At 30.6% G+C, this 26,544-nt stretch overlaps 1 protein-coding gene across 4 annotated transcripts in view; it reads left to right on the top strand.

Annotated features, from left to right (window-relative positions):
- Nucleotides 1-18,441, top strand: part of LOC129962601 (EF-hand calcium-binding domain-containing protein 4B-like) — a 132,464-nt gene extending 114,023 nt beyond the window's left edge. For 3 of the 4 annotated variants that reach the window (XM_056076413.1, XM_056076414.1, XM_056076412.1), the window contains 5 exons: nucleotides 10,839-10,920; nucleotides 11,013-11,127; nucleotides 13,570-13,680; nucleotides 16,340-16,416; nucleotides 18,237-18,440. In XM_056076413.1, the coding sequence (XP_055932388.1) occupies nucleotides 10,839-10,920; nucleotides 11,013-11,127; nucleotides 13,570-13,680; nucleotides 16,340-16,416; nucleotides 18,237-18,327 (476 nt within the window). In that variant the 3' untranslated portion in view covers nucleotides 18,328-18,440. Of the gene's footprint in view, nucleotides 1-10,838; nucleotides 10,921-11,012; nucleotides 11,128-13,569; nucleotides 13,681-16,339; nucleotides 16,417-18,236 lie in introns of all 4 variants that reach the window. The other variant, XM_056076415.1, reaches the window with a different exon arrangement.
- Nucleotides 18,442-26,544: the final 8,103 nt, after the last annotated feature.

Genomic DNA, 26,544 nt, shown 5'->3' with positions numbered 1-26,544 from the left:
CAAACGATTCTGTTTATTTTTGTTTGATGCATTTAAAACTAAACATTGTTAATGAATCGATCTATTCATGATGAATCTGAGAAAATTTTGTTGAAAACATCTTATGACATTATATAAATTAAGAAAAATATTCTTTAGTGCCCATAAGGTTTAAATACTCAATGACTATGTTTTCAGTACTCATATTTAAAAAAATGCTTAATTTCAGTAAAAAAAAATATTATATTTAAATCAGTTTAATCATTTCCATTTTAATTTAAAGAATAAATTCTACAGGACCTAACAGAAAATTATAGAGATACATATTACGTTATGGCGGAAGGCCTTTATGAGTAAATTATATGACTGTTAAAATTTGAAGTTTTAAAATATTTTAATGAAGAAGCAATTAAAATGGGAGTTCCATAAAATATTTAATTATTAAAATTTTAACTTGCATTAAGATTGGCGAACCGGCTGGTCGCCAAAGGTGGCTAATCTCTAATAAACCGCAGTTTTGCATGATGAATTTTATAAAGAGAAGATTAATTTGCACTCTTTATCTTATTACTTTCTTTTCAAAAGACAAATTAACATAGAAAGCACTTCTAAAAATAAAAAGTAAGAAAAAATGGATGCAATCCATCACGTTATTCTTTGCTCGAAACAAACAAGATAAACAAATCATTCTGTTATATCAATTGCTCTTTCTATCAATGTCAGATTTTTGATCGGGCATATTAGGCAGCTGCTCATAACCACTGGACTATGAGAGGTCGCAGTCACATTTAAAAATATTACTATCGTTTACCAAATAAATAATTTTTTTTAAATTAAAATTTTATGAAGTTTTAAATATTATGATATTATTAACTCTTTGGTTAGTGACTGATTTGAACTAATGATTTGATTAAACTCGTGATCAGTCATGACTGGTCACGTTCTTGTATGTTTCATCCCATTCAGTTAGTAATTACAATGCTTATAAGTATCGAACTTTTTGTTTGATAATAATATGTACAACCGCTAAATCCGCATTCTCAAATATTTGTTCATTTTCAAAAAGAAAAAAAAAACTTCAATAAGAATTTAAAGTAAAATATTAACATGTTAAGCTTAAAATGTGCTGAAATGAGAAGATAAAACGAAGAGTTTATCACGGCAGAGGGGGTTTCATAATATAAACTACTTAGGACTGCAAGGTGCCAAAATCTGACATGGCTTTAAATGTTTTTTTTTTTTCATGATATTTATCTATGGCTCAGCTACATTTTTTTATTTTATTTCGAACACAAATGTTTATTTACAGAAGTAAAAATATTCAAATTATGTTTTGAGATTACAATGCTCAGAGACTAAAGTTTATTTCTTGGCACATGAAATGATGTTAGGATGAATGAAGTAGATTTTTCTGATCTCGAAGCGGTTTCATTGCTCATTATATAACTCCTTTAAATTTCACCTTTATTGTTTTAAATATATTCATTATGATTACTTTTTATGTGAAGCAAATAACTGGACTTTTTAAGAAATATAATACAAGAAAAATCTGCTCGGTTTTAAACATGATTGATTCTCGCATCAAAGGCATTTATTTTATATCCTTTTTTTCTTTGCAGTTATATTTTTTAGCAATCTATTCTCCAAAATGTCGGAATATCAAGATAAAATGTTGGAAACCATATATTTTTACTTTAGGATTTTTTCTGATGAATAAAACGCTTTTACTTCGGAAATTTTTCCTTGAATGATTCGAATTTTATTTTGATTTCAAACAGATGTGGTTTGATGTTACTAGCCACTATGAATTGGGATTTTTTGTAATTTTGAAATGAAGTGCTCCAAGGAATGGAAATTAAAATGAAAAATTCTTGAAATCAAGAGTAATGGAAATTTACTTCTCTATCTCTCTTATTCGTGAAAGTGTTTGAAAAATGAAGATGATAGAGAATTCCTTTTTCTTTCTATACAATATATCACGTTACAATATATCATGTTACAATATATAACGTTTCTATACAATATATCACATTCTATACAATACAGCCTGAGTAAAAACTTTAAGGCCAGTAAAAATTTTTGAGAAAATTGAAGCATATAAACTGAGGAATTAAAATACCATTTGATTGATAATTATTGAGGTTAAATAAAAGTAAAAAAAGTAGAAAAATTAATTTGCAAATATTTTATCATTAGAAAATATTACAGAACACACAGATGACTATTTGAGCCTGAGTAAAAACTTTAAGGCCAACATAGAAAATAACATATAAGAAAAAAATTACAAATTCTTAGAAGGTTGTGTAGGAGCCATTTCTTCGAATTACTTCAAATATTCTTGTTTTCATGGATGAAACGAGTTTTTGACAAAGGGTGGGGTCGGTTTTATACCATTCATCTTTGATAGTATATTTCAGCTCTGTTGTTGATGTAAAATGTCTCCCATTTGCATAAACTCTTCTTGCTAAGTCACCCCAAAGGTTCTAGATTGGGTTGCGGTCAGGTGATCTAGCTGGCCATTTCACAGTTTCAACATTGTTGACTTGGAACTAATTTTTTGTGCTGTTACTCGAATGGATCGATGCATTGTCTTGCTGATATTTTCAATTTTCTCCAGCAAGACATTCAGCATTTGGCAAAAGATGATTTGTTAGGACATTTTGGTATCCTTGTGAATTCATTCTACCTGAAACGAATGTAATGAGCCCACACCATTGTAAGCAAAACAGCCCCAAGTCATGACAGACCCTCCACCTAATTGGCTCTTGGAGAATATTTCTTTTTCATTTCTTATATCATGCCAGTAGAAATTCCAGCCATCTGGTCCATCTAAATTCCATTTTTTTTCGCCAGAAAAAATAATTTCTATCCATTGGTTGTCCCAGGTCATGACTTTCTGGCCAAAGTTCAAACGCTCTATTTTGTGTCTCTGCAGTAACTGAGGCTTAGTCAATTTTGCTGTATAAGTGAACCTTCCAGACCTTCTAATTGTGTTATAAATCGTTTTTTGACAAACTTTTAAACCTGTCGTCGGAATCAGTTTCCTGGTTGAGTACTTTCCAGTAGATGCAAGTTGGCAAACTCTTCTTTCATCATGCGAGGACAAAGCTTTAGGTCTTCCCCCAGTATTCTTTTTACCATAATTGTCTTTCAATTTAAAAAAAATTTGTTGACTACAGTCTTTGACCTTCTTATCTTTATCGCAATAGCACGACTACTCATTCCTGTTGAAGACAAAGCTTCGATCTGCCCTCTTTCACGATCAGTTAACTTCTTACCCTTCGCCAACTTCACAAAGACCACCAATACTTCGAAGAAACGTATGACAAACATGAAAATTGCAGCGTTGTCACAAGCTAGTAGTTGCAATGGTAATTACACGATTATATTATATTTATTTTTAAAAAATGACTGGTGGCCTTAAAGTTTTTACTCAGGCAGAAATACTAACTTTTTAAATAAACATATGTTTCTCATAATTATGTATTTACAAATTATGTTTATGGCATTTGTTTCTTATCAATGAACTTTAATAATTAATATTATTTGAATCCCTTTTATTTCATTTTACATTTTCTCAAAATTTTTTACTGGCCTTAAAGTTTTAACTCAGGCTGTATATCACGTTTTTTCTATACAATCTATAAAAAGAATCGAATGCGCACTTTGTACATCTTCCTGTTGATCGAGAATTTGATACAAGATCTATAATTTTGATATATTAGAGGCAAATTAAATTTCATTTATCATAGCTTTCTTGTTCTTGTTTATGACGTTTTAGAATTATTGCATTGACGCGATTGGATAGACACACAAATTGGCTAATCTCTCACCGATTTAATTCACACTTAATAAGAATTTATAGCTTTAGTGTACGAATAAAAATTCATTCAATTGGCTTCCTTCATTCTCGAGTTATTTCTCACGAAGAGAATTATTAACGGAAAAACATCCCTTCGATGGATTTGACTAAAACTGATAAAGCTCAATAATTTTTCTGCAATAAACCAAATTTTATATTTAATTTCTACCCGGTCCCGTTTATAAATAAACAGGTGAACGTTTAGAAGAAATCCAAAAATGTTCCATTCGATTCAGGATTATCTAAAACATTTATTCTCGAAATTGACATTTATTCTATTTTTCTAACTTGAAGAATTAGAAAGATTTTTTTTTAAAAAAAGCTTTGTTATTTCATTCGGTTGAATTATTATGACGTATGCTGGCTTGGAAATAACAGAAAGAAAAGTTCTACTTTCCGAATCCATCTGCTATTTACTAATTTATTTACTAGTTCTTCATAAGAAGTGAAACGTTCTGCACAACTTGTGAAATTTTAACATAAATAGCATCTATATTTTCCACAGGACAATCTCAGATGTCGAGAAGTGAAACAGCTACCGATCACGTACTTTAATCACATTTTTTATTGAGATGTAATCGTGTTGTTATATTTAGGGATAATTCCTTCGCTTTTTCTTGCTACGAAGTCCAATCCGATTTGGCCAGTAATTGAGTTTCTCATTTTTTATTATTTAGAATGAAATTTCAAACACACACTGGAACGACTTTTATTGAAAATAAAACAAATGTACAAAGTAAAGCTTAGTCTTATTCGAGCAAAATTCCGGGAAATGAAATGAAAATGAATTCTTCTGAGCGTGTCATTTGTCATTGCAAATGATGAGATTTTGTTTTAGTTGTAAGGAAACGTTACATAAATAACATCTAATGAATACTCTTTTATTAAAAGAGAGAGAGAGAGAGAACAAATGAGGATTGATTCATACGGTCAATCATTTCAATTTTGTGCATCATTTTCTATTATCACAATAAACAATTACTTGAATATAATCACTTTTGAAATAGAATCAAACCTTAAAAGAGGCAGCTAAAATGTTTCATGTTAAAGATATAGTTGCAGTCACAAGTTGTAAAGCAATGATTAGTTACGATAATTTTTCATTGTACTTAGATAACAAATAACTGAATTATTAACAACAAGTATAGATATTGTCCAATTATATATTTTGTATTACTTTTTCTATAACACTTTTATATCATTAATAAATATTGGAAGTACCATTTTATCTCTATTTAGGATGTAAAATATAATGAAAACATGAGAGTTTAAATAAATATTTTTTCACTATAGTTCCGTACAGCTCCCGGAATTGCAATGCAATCATCTGATAATTTTATGAGCGTAAGTTATAATTCAGCGAGTTAATTAAGTTATAATTAAGTTTATATAAGTTTATATAATTAAGTTATATATAAGTTTCAGTTATAATTAAGTTATGAGTGAGAGTTATAATTCAATTCGATTTTCGAATACGATGCGATAAAGGAAAACTGAAATCGGCTAATTTAACATTCTAATAAAAAAAAGCTAACATTTACGGTAATAGAGTAATATAACTTTAAACAAATATTTTCATTATTTTTTTTATTTAAGACCACAAAAATGTGTTGCGACTCAGCCTAAAATGCAGAATGAAAGAAAAAAAATACCTATAAGAGATGAGGAACTATCGCCGACATTTATTGCAACGGACCTCCGTATTTAAAATACACTTCACAAAAATTGAGCAATAGTATTAATCACATTTCATACCGTTTTAACAATGCCATGACATTTTTACGATCATTCTTCTCTAAATGAACCCGATAGTAAAACATGAGAAAGACAAAATATAAAATAAAATGATTTTTTGTTATCTATCATTAAGAAAAGGTCATCCTGTCCTAAAGATCTAAATATGTTGTTGTGATATATAATAAAAATGTGAAATACTTAAAAATATCTATTACTGAAATAAATTAAAATGCTTAAATAAGAAAAAAATAGTGTTCGTTAAAATGAAGTTATTTCTCAGATTTTAAATTCATTCAATGAAATTTTAAAATATCATCTTTAGTTTTTTGTAATGATTCTTTCATTTTAATACAAAACTTGCTTATTTTATTCAGCAGTAATTTTCAGAAATGATATAAATATATTATTGAAAAATAGGAAATAGAAACTTTCCTAGGATTTTTGATTTCCTAGGATTTTTTGCAAATGCCTTCAGTAAATAAGGCTGGTTTTTTTTTAAACCAATTGTTTAAAAAATTTTCGAATATGCCATAAGATTTAGCCCTTCATTACCGTAAAGGAAAATATGTTGGCTTCAAGACCTAGTATTATATTCCTCTCATATCAAGAATCTTAACATTTTATTCAATATAGTCTGATTTATAAGATGACGAAGCTGTTTTAAATTTAATTCTCAGTCATCCATTTGATATTTTAAAAGTGCTTTATGATTAGAAATATAGAGCTCAAATGCAGAGTTGTTTACTGACTCATTCATTAGGGATAGTATTAAAAAAGTATTTCTGTAATCACTTCTCGATTCTACAATTCAGGACACACGATCCTCATTGGGACATGATTTGGAGAGAAGAATTTAATCCTCTAGAAACGATTGCTTGCCTATTGTGATGAGATTGAAAGTTAAATAATCAATTCACCATGGTGATTCTTAAGCATTTCCAGAGAGCAAATTCATTAGCTGCTTTAATGTACGGAGTAATAATCTTGCATCATCGTACAAAGCATCTCAGTTTTCAGGATCTGTGCTTAGTTTTCGGTAAGCTCCTCATTTCAGAGTCATTTTGCGTTCTATTCCACTTATTTGCATTCAAGAAATGGAAACTCCTGACGAGGAATTCGTCCGGAGGGAATTAAAGGTTAAAACATCGATAAACATTTAAATGAAATTTACAGAGATGTTTTAAAGTATTCATGCATTTCTCATTTATTTAAATAGTTTAATAAAACTCAGTAATAATTAAGAATATGACTTTAGAGAATATGACTTCCATATATATATATATATAACAAAAGGATTAATAAATATAAGGTTAAGTTCTAGTTATATTGTAATTTAAATCGTATAATCAATTATAAACATAATGTGGAGATAGAATACATACCAAGTGGGCAACAAGTTCGTAAAAACTTTAAAAATTTTTAAAACCCCTAAAATTAAGCAAAATAAATCGATAAATCAGGGGATTTTTTTTAAGACAAAAAAAAAAAAAAAAAAACGATAGATAGCGTTACATACATAAGTGAAGGAAAAGACAAGCAAATAACTAAAATAATATTCGCAAACTATTTCTTAAAAAAATAAATATTCCACGTGTCCACCATCACAGGTGATAACACATTTCAGGCGTGTCACAAATCCAGCAGCGACAGAATGCAGCATGTCCGGCTGTATGCGTGACAGCTTTCGGTGCATTGCATCAATTTCGAACAGGTAAAATAGATGGGATCTATACACCCGGGCCATTAAACATCCTCATAGCCGAAAATCTGCTGGTGTCAGATCTGGAGACCGAGGAGGCCATGGGAACTTGGCTTCTTCCAGTTTTCCGTGCACTTCTAGTCCCTACAGCGGATTCTGACGCTATTGTTTCCATTTCACTCCGAACAAATCTGCCTTAGACGTGGTCGTTCGAACCTTACCCGATCTTTCAGACCCTTTTTCAGTCTTCACTTTTTTCTGAAGTCGGAATTTATGCAGTGTAATAATCGTTGATTCTTGGTTCATGTATTTTTTTTCGAGTTTTAATTTTTAAACTTTTTATGGACTTTTTGCCCATCCTGTACAATTTTAATAATAAACATATCTTTCTAAATTTGTATTCCTAAACTGCGTGAGTAATTATGCCTATGAAGAAAATATCAGGTAACTTCTCTTATTTTGGCAACGCGAGAAAATTTTAATTTTCTCATTGTAGTCAGTAGGTGTAAAAGGTGAAAACCGAATAACGACAGCATTTAGTTCCATTTTTACAGTTTTAAAAACGATTGCTTTTATTCGTAAAGAAATGTATTTGGAATTAACCGGATGGAAAACTCTTTTCATCCATTTTCGATGGCAAAGATCCACGAGAATGAAATCGTATCTCATCTAATCTCGTAAAGGTTTCTGTGTGCCTACGGGCATTATTCTCCTCGTCGTGTTTATAAAATATACTTACATTATTTTAAGTCCGGTGGCTTGATGCTAAAATATCTCGTCTTTGTTTCATAGATTATTTCTTGAAAATGCCTCCAAGAAAAAGAATCGGTAATCTCCTTCTTTATGTGAAATCAATGGCAATAGAAGCAGTGTTGTTGTTTCCATGCGAATATGAATAAATAAAATTTGGATGGAAGATTATTTTGAAAGAGAAAGCTTTGATTTTAAAAAAAATTTCATAAATCATAATCTAATTCAAAATGATTGATCAATGAATTGTTTCGAGCTACGGAGTATGCAAGTGAAGGCTATGCTTGAATTTATAAACCAAAAATAAGCCAAAAGATGAATTTAACTCAAAAGTTAGTTCAAATTTCATGAATATTGTTGAAAAAGTGTTTCGATGAATTTTAATCAAATCGTGCAATATTTGCATTATGCCTCTGATATGAAATAAAATATTTATCGTAACGCAGAAAAGCATGATTTACACCTTTTAATAGTAACTATTGTCAATAAAAGATATATATCTAACTATTTAAAACAAACTGCTATTGATTATCAACAGGTTCGTTGGGAGTACTTGTTATGTTTACTTTCAGTTAAATGTCTCATGCATAACTTGACATTAGTGATTCTCTCCTCATCCCCCAAAACTTGTTTTAACATTATATTGGGACAGCTATTGGAATCCTTTTATTTGGACGTTCCTTCATCTGTATGACTCAATGCATTCATGAATGATCTTGATGGAGTCAAGTCCTGTGTCAGCTCTCCTGATCATCCATCTAATAACTTTGGCAGGTCTGAAGTTCTATTTTTTTAATTTTTTACCATGGTTTTTTCCCCCTATGCCACATAAACCATAAAAATGACTATTGTGAATCAAGCAAGAAGATAAAATCTAACCAAAGTAAAAGTATAAAACTTTGCTAAACGAAACTTTGACACATTGTGTTAAATGTTATTGATGATAGCATAGTAAGGGTTTAAAAAAACCCACAAAAGATGAGCTTTGAAATGAGAGCATACTGAGAGAATACGGAGAACAGATATTTTATGCTTGGAAAGCGAGCGCGCGGGTGGCTAAATTGCTTGTGCAAACTGCACAGATATTAAACAAAGTTCATCATCCTTAGTTTTCAGTTATAGGAGTCAATTGTACGATTAAACATTTGGTGAAACATTAAAACGGTTTAAATTTCTTTACACCTATGGCAAGCATTGGTGTAAATATGATATAAAAATAATTTGGAGATCGAAAAAATAAAGTAAATTCTGCGCGGATTTTGAATTGGTAATATAAAAAAAGAAAACTTCTTTAATTTAAAAATGGTATAAAAGTCAGCTTTGTGCAAGAACATTTTCAAGAGTTGTTGCTGAAAAATGGCAAAATTTCGCTTATTTTTTTAAAACTTTAAAAACAGGAATCCATTTCTAGGTACATATTCTCATCTTCCAAATGTATCTGGGCCAAATATGGAAGCTTTAAGTTTAACGATCTGTCCAGAAGAGCACCAATATCCCTCTCCCACGCACATATTTATTATTAGTAGAAATAATAAGAATAACTTTGGAAACAATCGCTGGTCCAATTTCACCAGTTTTTATGTAATATGGGTGCTTTTAGACCTCAAGTTGTGTCAAAAAAATTATCCGCCTTCCTCCACTTCTACTTTCGAGAGAAATAAAAATAAAACTACTTCACTGTGTATTCTTGATGGAGAATGCCCTAGACAGAATTCCCCAGCTACAACCACTAAATTTATTTAGATTATTCCAATGATATACGAAAGTCCATCTCCCTTAAACGAATCTCAATGGTCCGCAAACCTCTAACTTCTCTTGTTTTTGAAATAAACTTAAAAAAAAATTTCATCAAACATTTTTTATGGGGAGTAACAGGAATTCGAAACACAGTTCCATAATCATTTTATTTTCTAGGAGACGTGAACATTCATATCACCTACTTCATCATCAAGGCCCATCACTTTCCATTTCGGAAAAAAAAAAAAAAAAAAAAAAACCCATTATTTCTGTACTGAGAGAAGCTTCGATAGACCCAACTCCTAATCATGGGTCTGATTTCGAAAAGATTTAGTTTCATATAAAACTCATGGCTCCTTGATCCTTTAAAACTTTATATTTATACACTTTATTAAGACAAAAGTAGGTATATTTTAATTTAAAATTCGCGCAATTATGTCAAAGAATTCTGATCGGTTATTTATATTTTAAAGTTGTAAAATTAATTCGAGAATTTAGTTCAGTTTTCGAGGTTGAGAATTTAATATAAGTTCTATTTTGTGATATATATCGAAAATGCTGATGGAAGGTACAGATAATGCTTGGTGGCGTATCTAGCTGTCGTGAGATTTTTATAAGAAATAAAAATTACTGAAATCGAAAAATTAGATATTTTATTTAGTTTTTTTTCTTCACAGAAATCATTTAGTGAAGCTGAGTTTTTGAGATTTTTCTCGAAAATAGGTGGCGTTTGAAAATGGAAACATTGACACCAATGATTGATTGATTGAAATTGGAATCATTCATGATATATCTAGATATCATTAACCTTCATATGAAATAAAAATAAGTGAAATAGGTAAACATTCTAGCTGGAGGGGAGGGGGCTGAATCTTTTAATTTAAACATAAAGATTTTTGGTCGACAACTTGTCGCCGAAGGAGGTCAGTATTTTTTAAAAATTCCCAATAGATATTGAGATATTTTATGTTCATAATAATATTATTAGTAAAATTTTATGTTAATAATAATACTTAACTAGCAGTTCATGTTATTGCAAAATAATTTATCTAAATTTATACAATCTTCTTCCAGGAGTCGATTTTCAAGTAAAGACAATTGAAGTGGACGGTGAAAGGATAGCTCTACAGCTTTGGGACACAGCTGGACAAGAAAGGTAGACTGTAATGTATCTGAAAAATATTGTGTATGAAATTCCAGCGGATTCAATACATATAATAACGAACATTGCTTATTTTCACATTATAGATTTCGAAGTATGACGCATCAGTATTTCCGGAAAGCAGATGGTATTATCATAGTGTACGATGTGACTTCAGAAACCACCTTCCGAAATGTTCGGAACTGGATGCACAATATTCAGGTTTGTTAAGGTTTATCTTGTAAAGCTATGTTTAATATATACGTTATATATTAAGCATATATTAATTAAATATTAATTATATACTAAACATAGCTATGTTTAATATATGGCTCATCTCATAAAGCTTTTGTTGTTCATAGCCAATTAGCAAATTGGCTGAAAATATTTCTGATATTTTATATATATATATATATATTATCATCTAGCTAATCTGGTTCTATTAGAAGAAGGGGATTGAAAATTTACTATCATTTTTATTTTCTTTAAAAATGTCTGAAGCTCTTAATCGATGGTTAAGCGCTTGATGTGTTATATCAATTCATGCATTTACACATGAATCGAAATAACTGCAAAAAAATTAGTCCATAACGACCTGCTGTAGGAAACGAAATGTAACGGTTACTGATTCACTTAAAAATAGAACCACGGGCTAAAAAAATCAGATCAAATATTATATTTAATCTGTTGAAAAATATGTAGCGTACGAAGCAATAGATGAGGTGTCGATATTTTTTTTTCTTTCGACCAAACGTATAGTAACACTCGATGCCGAAGTAATTCATATTTATGAGGAATCGATACACGAGAAAAAGATCCGAGTTCTGGTTTTTATGTTGCTTATGGAAAAAAAAGGAAAGGGATCATCGAGAAGCAAGTGTGCACTGTAAATTACCATTAATGAGTCTGAGACCAGCTGCAGCTACCTTTTAATGATTTCCTATAGCCCGTACAATGCATTGTTTTTTTTCAATTATTTAATATGGCGCATGGAATCTCGTGATGTGTCAATATTTTGTTTTTATTTTTAGAATGTTTTTCCCTTGCTAAAATAATTCTTCAAAAGCAGGGGGAAAATACACAAAATTTTAATTTTTAGAATTTTTAAGTGTTTTAGTGAAGTATGCATCCATCTCAGCTTATGTGTATAAATGTGCTCCTTTTAAAAACCTTTCAAACACGGAGTTCCACATTACAGAAGGGCTGCATTCAATCCCAGAAATGAAAAGGAACGGAAAACGCTATTTTAATTTTTAGCCGAAATATTTATCATCATGTAAATGTTCAATAAACGGGTGTTTGAAGCATGTTCCGGTTAGAGTGCTTTTATTTTCTTTATCACCAAATGTAGAAAATCATATGAAATAAAATATGGAATGTATTAACATACAAATTATGTTGAAATAGTTAAATTCATAAAGTGTAGAATTTCATCAGTTTACGAAAGAGACAAGTTGACACCATATGCTATCTGCCAAAATCTCAGAAATGACTTTGCATCAAACTGAAAATAATATAATATCTGCTCGAAATAATTTTATATTTCTGTTTCTAGACAGCCAAAATGATTAAGTATTTCTCTCCTTTTTGTTACAATTTTCATTTTCATTTGACTGTTAATTAGACTATGATGCAATAATACTAAAATTACTTCTAGAAAAGTGAAGATAAGAAAATAAAGAGCATAAATGTTCATTCAATTTCAAACTCTCTTTCTTTCAGAATTTATATTTAAGATTTTTATTTCTAAGCAATTGGAAAAAAAACCATAACGAGTTTTTTTTTAAAATTTGTATAAATTCTTTGTTAATTTAGAAATGCCATGAAGAATCATAAGTAAATGAATCGGAAATTCAAATGAGATTTCAAAGATTTGATTATCTGGAGTGAAGAAGTTTTAATTACCGAACACCTGATAAGTAAAAACAAAGAAGGTTGATGAGTGGTACTTCTTCTGTTTCGGGTTTATTTGTTCCTCTGCAACTTTCACTTATCTTACCGTGCTCACAGAGGACGGCAGATTGCATTGACTCTTCATTTTAGAAATACCAGTTGATACTAAATATAGATAATAGTAAAATTTAAATTGGATTCACAGTGCATTCCTTTTTACTAATATCAGCGGTTTAATTTTAGTGCTGGCACACCGCCATCTCTAACGTCCCCGTTAAAACAAAAGGAAAAAGAACGACCTGTATGCTACTTCTGCCTGATCAGAAGAAAAGCGATTGTCACCTGTGACACATTTTATCTTTTTTCTTTTTCCATGCTTACAATCTTAAGGTTTTAAAATCTGAAACAAGTGAAAAAATATTTTATTCAAAACTGGCATCGATAACTCCGTACTACACTATTATATCTGTTACATAGTTTGTAAATTATTATAACCAATCACATGAGTAAAAGAATGGTAAAGAATTGCTTCTTTGAAAACTGTTTTATTTTTTCACCTTATGTCTCACCCGCCAAAAAAATAGATAGGCGGACGGGGATTGCATTCACTCAGTGCCTGGTTGATGACATTGGAGAGAGTGAAATTTTTATTTACAGTCTTATATGCAGAACTGAATGAGCAAAATAAACAAAATCATTTCTTTAACGAGAAAATTTATTCTTTGGATTTTCTCTTTATTTTTTCAAACAGAAATCTTACTTTTTTTTCAGGAAGGAGCTCAAGAAAGTGTGATGGTTTTACTCATAGGAAATAAAGTAGATTTATGCGAATCTGAAACAGACCGCGTCGTACGAACGAAAGATGGAGTCAGATTGGCCGATGTAAGAAAATGACTTTTTTTGAAATATTTCTTTTTATCAAAACACACACGCACGAACCCACAAATAGCTGCAGAGAAAAATATTCATGTGGAGCCATACATGCTTTAATTTGTTTTTTTATTTACTTTAACTTATTAAAAAAAGAAAAGAAAAGCATTTTGAATCGTTTTGAATTGTTAACAAGCATCCGTATTGATTTCTTCAATCATGCAATTTGCATATACTATTATATTCCATGAAATAATTTTCAAAGTTCGCCTAAGAACTGTATAAAAAGGAAATTTAAAAAGGTGCTTCGCAACAATTTAACTGTGCTGAAAGAAAAAAAAAAAATCAAATCCTCTTTTGATTAAATACAATACTGAATCTGATTTGCTTAAATCAGTCTTTCTAACAATGTTCGGTATCAAGTCCGTTCCATGCGAGTGGTTTGAAACAATCGTATGAAAAAGAAAGCTTGAGGCGAATTTATTTTAAGCACGAAAAACTAACCATCGTGTGTAGGGATTGCAATGCCGGTATACCGGGATACCGAATACCGGTATTTTGAGCCATTTGTACAATTTTGTAATACCGGTATTCACAAGTTTAAATACCGGTTTTTCAGTATTTACTAGAAATTTTTAAAATGGTCTCCACTATATGTTCAGGGATCGCGAACATAGCAAAATAGTATACATTTTTGTTTTTATGTCTCCATAACGGGCGACATTAATTAGCTAATTAATGACTTAATTAATTGCTTAAATTAATTAATTGCTTAAATCTAAATTAGCGAAACATGGATTATCGCTGAAAGAAAATATTGTATCCATAACGACTAATGGAGCAACAATTATGAAAAAAGTTGGAAAGTTGATTGGTGCAAATCAGCAGTTGTGCTATGCACATGGAATTCAATTAGGAGTAATAGATGTATTATACCAAAAAGATAAAGAACAGAAGAATCCAAATACTGTGGATATAGAAACTTAGGATTCCAACTTTCAAAAGAGTAAAAGTGAGAGTGATATTGAAAATGTAATTGTTGAAGAAGATATTGCTAATGACGACGAAATATTAATCTATCAAGAATTGCTTCCTATAATTTATAAAGTTCGAAAAATTGTTAAGATATTTAAACGTTCCCCTATAAAAAAAGATATATTACTAAAATATACACTAACTGAAAATAAAACAGAATATATGTTAATATTAGATTCTAAAACACGTTGGAACCGTTTACTCCTAATGATGGAACGAGTTTTGAAACTGAGAAATTCAATCCAAAAAGCAATAATCGACTGAAACCTGTAAATTTTTTTTTTCAGATAGTGAATTCAACTTAATATCCAAAACTAAATGAGCTCTACTTCCAATAAAACTGACTATTGAGGCATTATATCGGAGAGATTCTAATAACAGCTAATGCAACAATAAATTTCATGTTGCAGTCACTGAAAGAACAGCACACATCACTATCTAAAGAATTATATATTACATTAAAAAATCGTACAGAAGAAAGGCATACCGAAATAGAAAATGTCTTATGGTATTTACATAATCATAATGATTTTAAAAATGGAAATGAAAAAGAGGAAAAGAAAATTACCAGTTCAAATCTGATTAAGTTTAGAGTAAATTTTCTTAAAACTTTTTACCCACAAACCTATCCACATTCAGAAGAATTCGGTTCAATTATCGAAGATTATGATGTCACTACTGTCGATAGTGAAAAGGAATTGTCTCTTGAACAAAAATTAGAATTAGCGATAAATAAAAAAAAAAAATTCAACGAGCCAAAATACAATACAGAAATCAGCTACATCCAAAACCATCCGACGAGAAATAGATTTATTTGAAGATGAGGGATTTAGAGGTAAATACTTGAAAAAAGTATATCGCGCATTGCTAACAGTACCACCAGCTAGCGTAGATACCTAAAGAGCGTTTTCGACAGCTGGTCATTTTTACACAAAATTACTTTTCAGGCTTAAATCAGTAGAATTGATACATTGTGTTTTTTTAAGATCACATTTCAAAAATCTGTAATAGTACCACAGACTGAATAGTGATATTTAACTTTTTTTGTGATTTAAATAAATAAGATGTTTTTTTACTTTTTTGTGATTATATACTGTTATAATTTATAAGTTACAAATTATTTTTTGTGATATTTACAGTCTCTAACAAAACTGGCAAATAAAACAAAGAAACACTTGTGTTTTCTTTCTTTTTCTAAAATTTCTAATACCGGTATTAAAACCTGTATCCCGGTATTAAGATTCAAAAAATGCCGAATACCGGTATTGAAATTGTGGTCCGGTACTGCAACCCCTACTTGTGAATACCGGTATTACAAAATTATACAAATGTCTCAAAATACCAGTATTCGGTATCCCGGTATACCGGTATTGCAATCCCTAATCACAAGCTTATCAGGCATTTTGATGTACCATTGCATAAAGATATTGCAGTTTTTTTTCCTGTCTATTTTTCTAGGCTCCTGCCTAGCCTAAACAAAATTATGTTGTGACATGATAAAAGTATTTTATTTATTGAAAAATAGAGTTATTGAATGAATAGTTGATAATGGTAAATAAATATATAAATTTTCACCTTTATTCAGGCGTATTCAATAAACATTTGAAAGGGTTATTATTTTTTTTTTCTTTTGCAGGAGTACGGCTCTTTATTTTTTGAGACTAGTGCAAAAAATGGAGACAGTGTTTGTGAAGCCATTGAAGCTCTAGCAAGGTAAATAAATGTAAACACTGTACACAATATTCTATTCATTTTTTTAATCATCTCTTCTAAAAAATGTAATATTATTGGAATTAAAATTTGTGTATAGAACTATCCTCTACACAGGAATCTTGAATAAAAATAAAATAAAATTCCAAATCATTTATAAAAATGGCGTATTTCATTCTATTTTTAAAAGGCAGTTCAAATGAATATTTGGAATGCCTTTTTAAAAATAAATAATAATGGTCAAAATCCTGTTGAAAAAATAATTATTTAATAGGTTGGTGATATTAAACAGAGAATTCAGTAAGGAAATTGAAAAATGAAAGCACAATCTACATTTTTTTTGTAATGCCAAAAAAAAAAAAAAAAAAAAAAAAAAAAAAAAAAAAAATGTTGCCCTCCCCCCCCCCTCCTTGCCCAGACAGTATTTAAAACCCTGCAAATGCTCCATTACTCTGATGTAATAGTTTCGAAATCTGGAAAATCAGCTTTTATAAAGAATAAATAAAACTTTTAATTATGAATTTTTTTTAAACTTTTAGAGCAATTTATCCACGAAGTTCATTAAAATATAGACGTATACAACAATTATTCGTTTTTGATATGCAAAATGAAACAGGAAATGGACATGAAAAACGGAAAAAGCCGGCTCCGCAGTTTGAAAGAGAGAGAAAAAAAAAGCAACGACCTCAGTTCTGTAGATAGAAAGCTAAACAAATATCAAAATAGTTTTTATTAAACATTTCACGTGGAGCAAATTTTAAAGCCAACGCGTAGTTATATGATATTCTTTTCAAAATGTCTTCAATCTCATCATGTTCTTTTTAAAATTTCAAATTGTTGCTGCGTTTTTAAATGACAAACTAAAATTAACACGAAAAGTATTCATTGTTTCAGAAAACTTTGATTTATGAATTCGTAAAGTCTTTGATTGAAAGTGGCCTTTTGTGATAATATTTACCACGTTTATTTGTATAACCGTGAATAAATTTAATTCAATTATTAAAGAATTTGAATTTAAAAATGGAACAAGAATTGCTCAAAGAATCGTTTCTTGGGCGGGATCAAAAATTTAGAGAATGAATACATTCCTGTTTGTGTAATCAGTAATTATTAATGTAATACTTCCTGTAGAAATGTCAAAATTTTTATGAATTTAAAAGATAATGTATATATGTATGGTTTCCAGAAAGGAGTTGGTATATGCGCCATAAAGGAAGAAGGCGAATCCTTTAATTGTGCATTGTGTATATTTGTGCGGTAATTAAATGCGAATTCTTTGTACTCCCAAGCCACTGTTATTCTATGTAATAAAGAGAGAAAAATGAAATTAATAACTACGACTTCGGTGTTGTTCACAGATAGAACTAAAATCAGTATTAAGATTTATAGCTAATCAATAAAATTTTCCAACCTAAGTTAAAATGCATTATTAAATTCATTTCACAAAACGATTGTGAAATGAATTATTAAGTCAAAACCAATTAAAACTGGACAACATGTTTTTCCTCAGATAGTGTTGCGACCTATAGAAAGAATGTTTTTTTATAATCTGAAAATTTTAATTTTTCATTTTAAGAATGAATTAAATTTCGAAATTCGAGCATGATAAACACTAATACATTCTAAAAGAAATTATAATAATAAATATTTGGAAGTAAGATTTAAAAGAAGACTAGAATAACGTGATTTTTTGAAGAGTCTTATATTTCGGCTTTTCTTTTCATTGAAATAGAGCGCCTGGGTAAAAATAAAGTGACTAAACTAACTTTATTGCAATAGATAATCAGATTCGATAACAGTATTTTGATTTCCTTTGTTGACAGCGTCTTGAAAACTAAAGAGGATGAAGCAATGGAACACGTGCTGAAGCTACAAGAGGAAGAAATGGAGAAACGGAAGCGGAAGTGCTGCTGACATTCATTTTGCTGCTTACTAAGAACTGGTCACACGTTCATATTTGTACAGATGTTTTTATACGTTTGAAGTAATTTTGATTGTTTCCAAATAAAAAGAAATATTTTTATTTTTATGAACAATTTGAGACGTGGCGTGCTTTTTTAATATTTCACCACTTTTTTTTTGGAGTTAACTAAATTTTTAGTTTGTAAAATGACGTGTCCCTTAATCACTGCGTTAAAGGGCAATCAAACAAAAAGAAGAAGAAGAAGAATGATTATAATATTATATATTTATATGAGCACATATGCAGTGCCTACTTTAGTTGTGGCTTCATAGTTAATTTCTAAACAATTAGAGATAGGTATATACTTCTATTTGGAAAAATGGCTTAAATGATGCAAAGAATTTCAATTTTCAATTGTGATCTCTTTGCACTGAAGGGAGAAGAGGAGTCTTCTCAACAGCTTCGGAGGATTTCGTGGTCGGCTTCTTCTGAGCAGGAGTCAGGATTGAAAAAATGAAATTGCTACGAATGCTCAAGTAATTAATTACCTGATTGTTAACATTCAAACTATTACCACAGATACCAAGAAAAAAATCTTCCAAATTTGAAGAAAAAAAAACACCCCTCAATATTGCATATTTATGATCATTTTTTGAATGTGTCATGATTCTTGAATGGCAGAATTTAATTTAAATTGAGCACTATCCCTCCAACTGCAGAAATTTTAAATTGCTATTTAGATACAACAATTGGATGTAATCTAAATATTTTTCAAATGAAATATTCCATGCACGTAACGGTATGATACAATTCAACCGTATGCTAATTAGATGTAAACTCACTAATCAAGATAAAAAAACCCATAGGCAATATATCGATTTCTAAACCTTATAAATTGTGATATACGCAGCTAGTGGGCTTAATGTTTTTCCTCTAAAACTTAATCATCTTATATATAATTTCCTACATATATTTAGCAACTTTGTGATGAAATAAATGACCTTGAATCTTGAAGAGTCAACTGATTGAAAAATTAATAAATAATTCCCTTTGATTCATGGCATAACAATAAAGAAGATTCGTGGCATTGAAGCATTTTTAATTTATAGACTTCTAAGAACTACCAGACGCCTTTGACGACCTGCTTGTTCGCCGGTATTAATGCTCGCAGAAATTTTCTTAAATATTTTTTTGTAACTTGGTTTCTTAACACTTTTAGCAAAATATTCGTCAGCTTCACATTTTGATAATCATCACTTAACTCATACTATTATAGAAGTCTTAGAATATTCTATTCGTTATACTATGCATCTCTCTAAATTTCTGAGAACTTCCATAAAATGTGAGCTTTAAATGAAATTGGACTTCAGGACAAATACGTTTATGCTCAAACCAAACGTGTTTTTTTTTCTTTTAATTTGGTATAGAAAATATAATTGATGTCCACTACAGAATAATTTTTTCTCCAATTTGTCATAAAATTCAGTTTTTAGTTTCACATTCAAAAGTTTCTAAATGACGTAAATATTATTTTATTTTGTTTTAGATCATAAATGCATTTCTGAAAAAATTGTGAAGTCTACATTTTACGCTATTCTTTGGTTCTAGGAAATGACAATTAGTAAAATATTCTTGACACACCAATTTTTAAATGGAAGAAAAAGCCGAAACGAAATCTGATTGAATGATGATGTTTTGAATATGATTATTTTAAGAAATGAACACTTTCATAATTTCAGCGTAATCAATCTTGAGGAAGGAGTTCATTAGCGTATCTTCTTTGGAAGGACCCATGAAAAGGTCTAAAACGTGCGTTTTTGTCAGATAGTAATGTTTAAATTTTCATCATTCATTCATTTTTATGCGCCATAGAGTGGATCTTTCTTTTTATTCAAAATGTTAGCGTACTCAAGAATGTTTCATTAAATACGACTCAGATGACCGATGTTCTGCTTAAAAATATAAAATTCATATTTCATCATTTATTGACTCAAACTGCATAGAATAGTAACCTTAACTTCATTTAAACCCTTTTTCCTATTAGATTTTTATACCTAATACTAATTATTTAGAAATTAGGTATTGGGACCCGATTTTAGTGGATATCCTCTCTATGTATAAAAATCATCATTGCCTTAAATATTACTGAATTAATAATATAGATAAAAAATTAAATACATTTTAGAATTTTACGAAACCTTTTTTTTTTTCCTTTTTTCGTTTTTTACAGAGAAGTTCTAAATATAATGCTTTTGTAGCTTCAATTAGCATCGAAATGAAGACTTTTAATTTGAACTTTCTTCCGCATGATGAAATACAATTTTTTCCTGCTCAGGTTAGTTTTTATTTTCATTTTTTCTGAAAAAGTTTTTTAGAAAATATGCTTAAAATGTTTTTTAAATGATTAAAAAAAGAAGCTTCATTTACATATTAAAAATTGGAATATCAATGAATATATATATATATATATATATATATATATATATATATATATATATATATATAATTTTAATAAGTTGTAAAAATCGATATTTTGGTATTTTAGGATGATATCTCGGAAAAACGCCATAATTAAGCTTACATTTTAATTAATTAAAATTTATAAATATCACTCATAGGGGCACATTTCCACCTTTCAAGGAACATTTGTGCCAACGTTGGTAGCTCCAGGTCAAACGATCTAACCTGTAGAGAGCCAACAAGCACTCATTAAAAATTGACATAACGGCAATTGGAGAATATCATCTTATCAAATATAGCATCATTTAAATTATTCCAGGTAAACGACGTTTTACTCTGAAAGAACATCTGCGTTAGTACTTAAGATTGACTGCTTCGGGTCGGAGGTGATGTAGGATGTGCTATCGGACCTTGATCCCAGGCCACTGGTTGTCCCACATTACGTTAGTATTTTAGGCTGAAAACAGTTATCCAATTATGAAATGATGTTTCAATGTTACCAAGACACTTGTTCAATGTACGAGGGTTATTCGAAAAATAAGTACCATTTCGAAAAAAAAAAAAAAAAAAAAAAAAAAAAAAAAAAAAAAACCTAGTAAAAATTTTTAAGCCAATTTTATTTTTACATGAAAGAACATATTTTAAGCATAAGATCGTATTTTACATGAAAGATAATAACATAAGCACTCTGTAACAATTTCTATTTCGAACAAAACAGTGCGTGAAATTCGCGGAAATTCATTTTAAAACGTCATCATTGAGAAACACCTATTCTCATGGATTTATTCATTACCTTTCCTTATCAAATGGTAGTTCACAACAGAAGACCGACCACTCCGAACTTCATAGACATTTGTTCGACCATTGTTAAACATCCCACTTTCTCACCATTCCATCACTCATCGTATCTTCACCTCAAGCATCTTTAACTTGTCGATAGATTTCAGCCGGTTTCACATTTCTTGAGTCCAAAAAATCGAATGACAGCACGAATCTCACAGTCGGAGGGATCAGTCATTGTCTCAAACATTTTCAATGTGTACAGCAAATTGAAAACATAACGTAGAGCAACCAAAATGGCATCATTTGAGAGCCAGTGAACAAAGAAGATCAGTGCGCATGCGCCGACCGCAGCGTTCCGGAAGCGGACCAATGAAATGACGACGCCTCGAATGAGAAAAGACAACACTTTTATTTTCGATTATACCTCGTTTAGACAAGCCAGCACCTTTATTTATTTGGCCTCTAGTGCAATAGTATGTTTTTAATCGACATTCCTCAGCTCAGAGACACTAAGCATTTGCCTAATACGTCTATTCAGAAATCCTCTGATTTTAGGAAAAGGAAGGTGACAACCAAATGTCCGGTTCAGGGAGGTTCACAAGAGGAGAGCTAAATACCTTTCTTACAATGGCCGATAATATCGCAGAAGTATTAATGAGTCCTACGTCGTATTCAATCATGCAACACATTTTGAGAGCAGTTTTCGAGATGCTATGGTTACATGAATAATAATGTGAGTCCCTATTTAGTTCTTTTGCGTCATTTTGCAATCATTCAGTACACAAGAATAAATAGCTTACAAAGATGCATATTAAAAAGTTATTTCTAAAAAATCGAATACTGTATATCATAAAACAAACATTGACTTACTTTTGCTCCTTCGATGTCATCGATTTTTCATCATTGTTCGCGTAAGGAGAAATGTTTCTTGCATTATTCAACATAATGACAGTCGAAGAATACGGGCGAGATCGATAGGCATCCGACTAATACAAACAATAGCACACTATTCACAAAAATTTATTTTCCATCATTTGTTCTGCTAACGAAGTACGTCATTTCAACCGCTTTTTATGAAGCAGTTTTGGCAAATGAATCATAATCAAACCCATTTATCACACTGACGAGATAACACTAACAAATAATAATAAATGACATCATAAATAAAACACGATGCCTCCGCCCTTGCAAAATAACGCCGAAGGGCGCAAACACATGGGTAGCGGAATAAATGTGTGAGTCCTTCACCTGTTCGGATCCTCCACTAGAAATATAATTAACAATGAATGCTTCGCTGCAGCATCGAGCGCTCATGTGACTTGAGCACTCATGATTCAACTCAATTAAATGATCCTTTCACATGCGCGGAAAGCTTCATGACAAAAGACATTTTATGAGTGTGGATGTCTGCGGCATACAAGGGAAAGTTCGGAATGCATTAAAACCCTTCTCTCTCAAGCCCCGAGCAAACGGAAGGTGAGTTTCTGAGACGAAGTTTAGTATTCATTTGGTGGAAATAAGGTACTTAATGACTTGGCAAACAAGGATAATATTTTTTGTATTGCTTTTGCGTCGCTATGCAAATAGAGTAGATTGCATGGAACATTGTCGCTCTGTTTAAAAATACTAGAAAATAATTCCTAAGGAAATGGAAAATTAGAAAACATTCTCTCATGAGTGCTTTCATTGTAGACGAAGCATTACTTCATTATGTTAATATGTTATTAAATTATTTTATAATATTAAATATATGACGAATTTGAGACGAAAACAAATCATTAACATTAAATATAAGATCATTCATGCGAATTGAATCTGAATAAAAATGAATTGCAATGAAACACTTTTTTGTAACTGAGTGTCCATTTTTCCTTTCTGGTATAACGTAGTATAGATAAGTTCAATCATTGTCAAAAAATTCGAACACGAGATCTTGACGAATCTGCACGTTTTAGTTGACGCGTTTTCATTTTTAACCCTGAGTTCGAAAAACTCTTTTTTGGAAATGATCCGTCTGTCTGTGACAAAGATAACTCAAAACCGCTTTGACCTAGATGGTTGACATTTGGTATAGAGTCTTTAGATTACAATGGGAGATTTCCATCGAAATGGAGTAAAATCTATTCAGAAGATATCCGTCTGTCCGGTTGTTCGAATATAAGTTTACATGACAGTTACAAAATGAAGAGGAATAGGTAGATAAAATTCGGTACACAGATGCTGTACATCTGCAGTGTAGACACCGGCCGAATGATGAGCCGAATTCAACAACGGGACGGCCACCTGTTCATCTGCACATTCAGAAACACGTAAACGCGGTCACTCAGGAACGCAAGGATTGAAATATGTCCAATTCGTGACTGCAAGTGCAGTTTGGGGAGAATTCTTTGTTTCAGTCGGTTGAGAAAAACGTGCCCATAGCGCACATTCTATTTTCGGATACTAATAACGGGATGCCATTGATTTATGGTCAAATAACTCGCCAAGGATGACACGATAGATTCATTCAGTAAAAATGCTAAATAAAAGCCAAAGGTTCATATTTCGTAACCATTGCACACCATGTAAGAGGTCCTCTAGAATGACAAGTTTATGAGCGATAAAGTTTTGACGAGAGCGCTCCCACGGGTATTTTTTTAAATTTCGGAAATCGAAAAATATTAAAATGGCAATGTAAATTTCTTTCTTTCTTCTTAGCCTATCGAAAAAATGTGTATAGAGAATATGTGCTACATCAGAAGCTTCAAACGTTTCTCGCAATAACCGAAAATTTAGTCAGACATATCTTTAGATACATATTTTGTTGCTATCTGATTTGTTGTATATATATATATATATATATTAAACATTTAGATATTTATAATTTCAGACTATTTACAGAAATGGGATGAGATAGTTTAATTAGGTGCATGGTTCACCTGTGAGATGGGGCCAAGCATGGTGAAGGCCTAAAAAGGGTTTGCTTCCGATTTTTTCTTCTTTTAAAACGGAGCATGTATGCAGCGTCGGACCTCACACGTCTATCCTCGATGGAAGAATCGAGTGTTTCTCTTTTAGGAGCCTCTTAGGTGCCTGACGTCATCCGCACGAACCTCTCTCATGGGGTGTGAAAATTTTGCTAGATCTGATGGGCCATGATGGGCGTCGCCATCTCTTACAATCGAAATGAACCAAGCACTTTAATGAAGTATTATCCTTGAAAAAACTTACAGTTAATATTATTTCTTACACACACACACACACACACACATATATTCAATTTTTAACTTCGATTTAATTCATCCAGGAGGCATATTACATACAAGAAGCGGTGATGAAATGGTCCATTTGAGATGTCCAATTATATCGCGATACAAGAGCAAAAGAGCGAAAAAGAGACAGAAATGTATCTCTCGGTGATTTTATAATGAAATTTGGATAGGGATTTCTTTGGCACATGTAAGTTTACTAAAGGGAAATATAGGTATCTTTAAAAGAATGGTGCAAATATGAATGATTTTTATCCCTTCACTCGGAGAGTGAGAACCTGCTGATTTCAGCAGTTTTACAGAACTCGTGAAGGTTCATTAAATAAAAAAGGCGGAATTGGATCAGGAAATAAGAGACCATTTTAGAATGAAGTTAATATGAGTTAAATTAAGATAAAAATTAGGAAATAAATTAAGTTTAAATTAGATTAAGAGATATCATTACACACACACACACACATATATATATATACATATAATTTTTTTTGTTTTCTTTTTGTTGTTGTTTAAAGCAATACAATAAGAAAAAAGATTTATTTCCTATTCAGAAATATTCAGATTGCAGAAAATTGATATTATAAGGATTCCAGAAAAGAGTACACAATCCAATATCCTTATACTTTTTTTTTAAAAAAAAAGGCATAAAAGCATTTTCAGGTGTATTTCAAAAAATACATTTCAGATGGGAAGAAATTCATGATATTTTTCTCTGGAGTGAAAAGAAAAACTTTCGATTCTATAAGCAAAGTGCGCCTTTTCGCAGTTTTCTTATCATTTGGTTACATTTATTTAAAGCAATAAAATTTATTTGCGAAAATATTCTATTTTAATGTGCTGCCTACCTGAAAGAAAGCAAGTTGTTGTCACCCCATTGACCCATTCAATAACATGGTTTTATACTTAAAAACGCGAAAATCCTAAATAGAATGCCGATTCCTGATATTTGGAATAGGATCCATTTTTATAAATATCAGTCTAAATGTAATAAAATAAAGGAAGAATAAAAGTAGGTTTTGAAACGACTCGTGTTAGCACGAATCTCTTTTAGAATTTTCTGCTTAAAAATGAAAAGCTCTACGAATTGTTTTTTCAATATAAGAAAGATAATATTGATTTTAAGGATATTTTACTCAAGAAACAAAGGGAAAATATTAAAAAATGCTTAATAATAAGGATTTTTTTTTCCTTCGAGTATCTGGCTCCGCTTGCTAAATGACTTGCAGATCTTCTATACAATGAATCTTTATAAGGAAAATCAATATGATTATAAATATTATTTTCCTATTTATTTCCTATTATTTCCCAATAATGAAAATGAAAGTAAAATTATAAATTAATAATGTTCAAGTTTTTTAAATGATTGACGATGAATATTTTTATCACTATTCCTTTCATTCACATGAGCGAACCAGTGAAAGTTAAAAATACGGATATTAAGAAATAATCAGCAAGTGAATGATTTGTTTTAATTTAATGACATATTTCCGTACTTTTTGAAAATAGATAACTTTCTCAATTTTCATTTTACTCCAGGGAATATATCGAAAATCTCAAAAAATTCTATTCACACTATCTGAAGGTTTTTCTATTTTCGAATGTCAGAAAGGAGATCTACCTCAAAATGAAGGCGAAGATGATTTGTGGCCAGTGTCTGATAAAAGTGCAGTTGGGACTAACAAATGATTAATGTTATCTTTTTAACCGAGACAAATGAGATCTGAATCACTGTCGGATTTC

This window comes from Argiope bruennichi, chromosome 3, assembly GCF_947563725.1.
Source record: "Argiope bruennichi chromosome 3, qqArgBrue1.1, whole genome shotgun sequence".
Classification (NCBI taxonomy): domain Eukaryota; kingdom Metazoa; phylum Arthropoda; class Arachnida; order Araneae; family Araneidae; genus Argiope; species Argiope bruennichi.
This window is presented reverse-complemented; position numbering and strand designations above follow the sequence as displayed.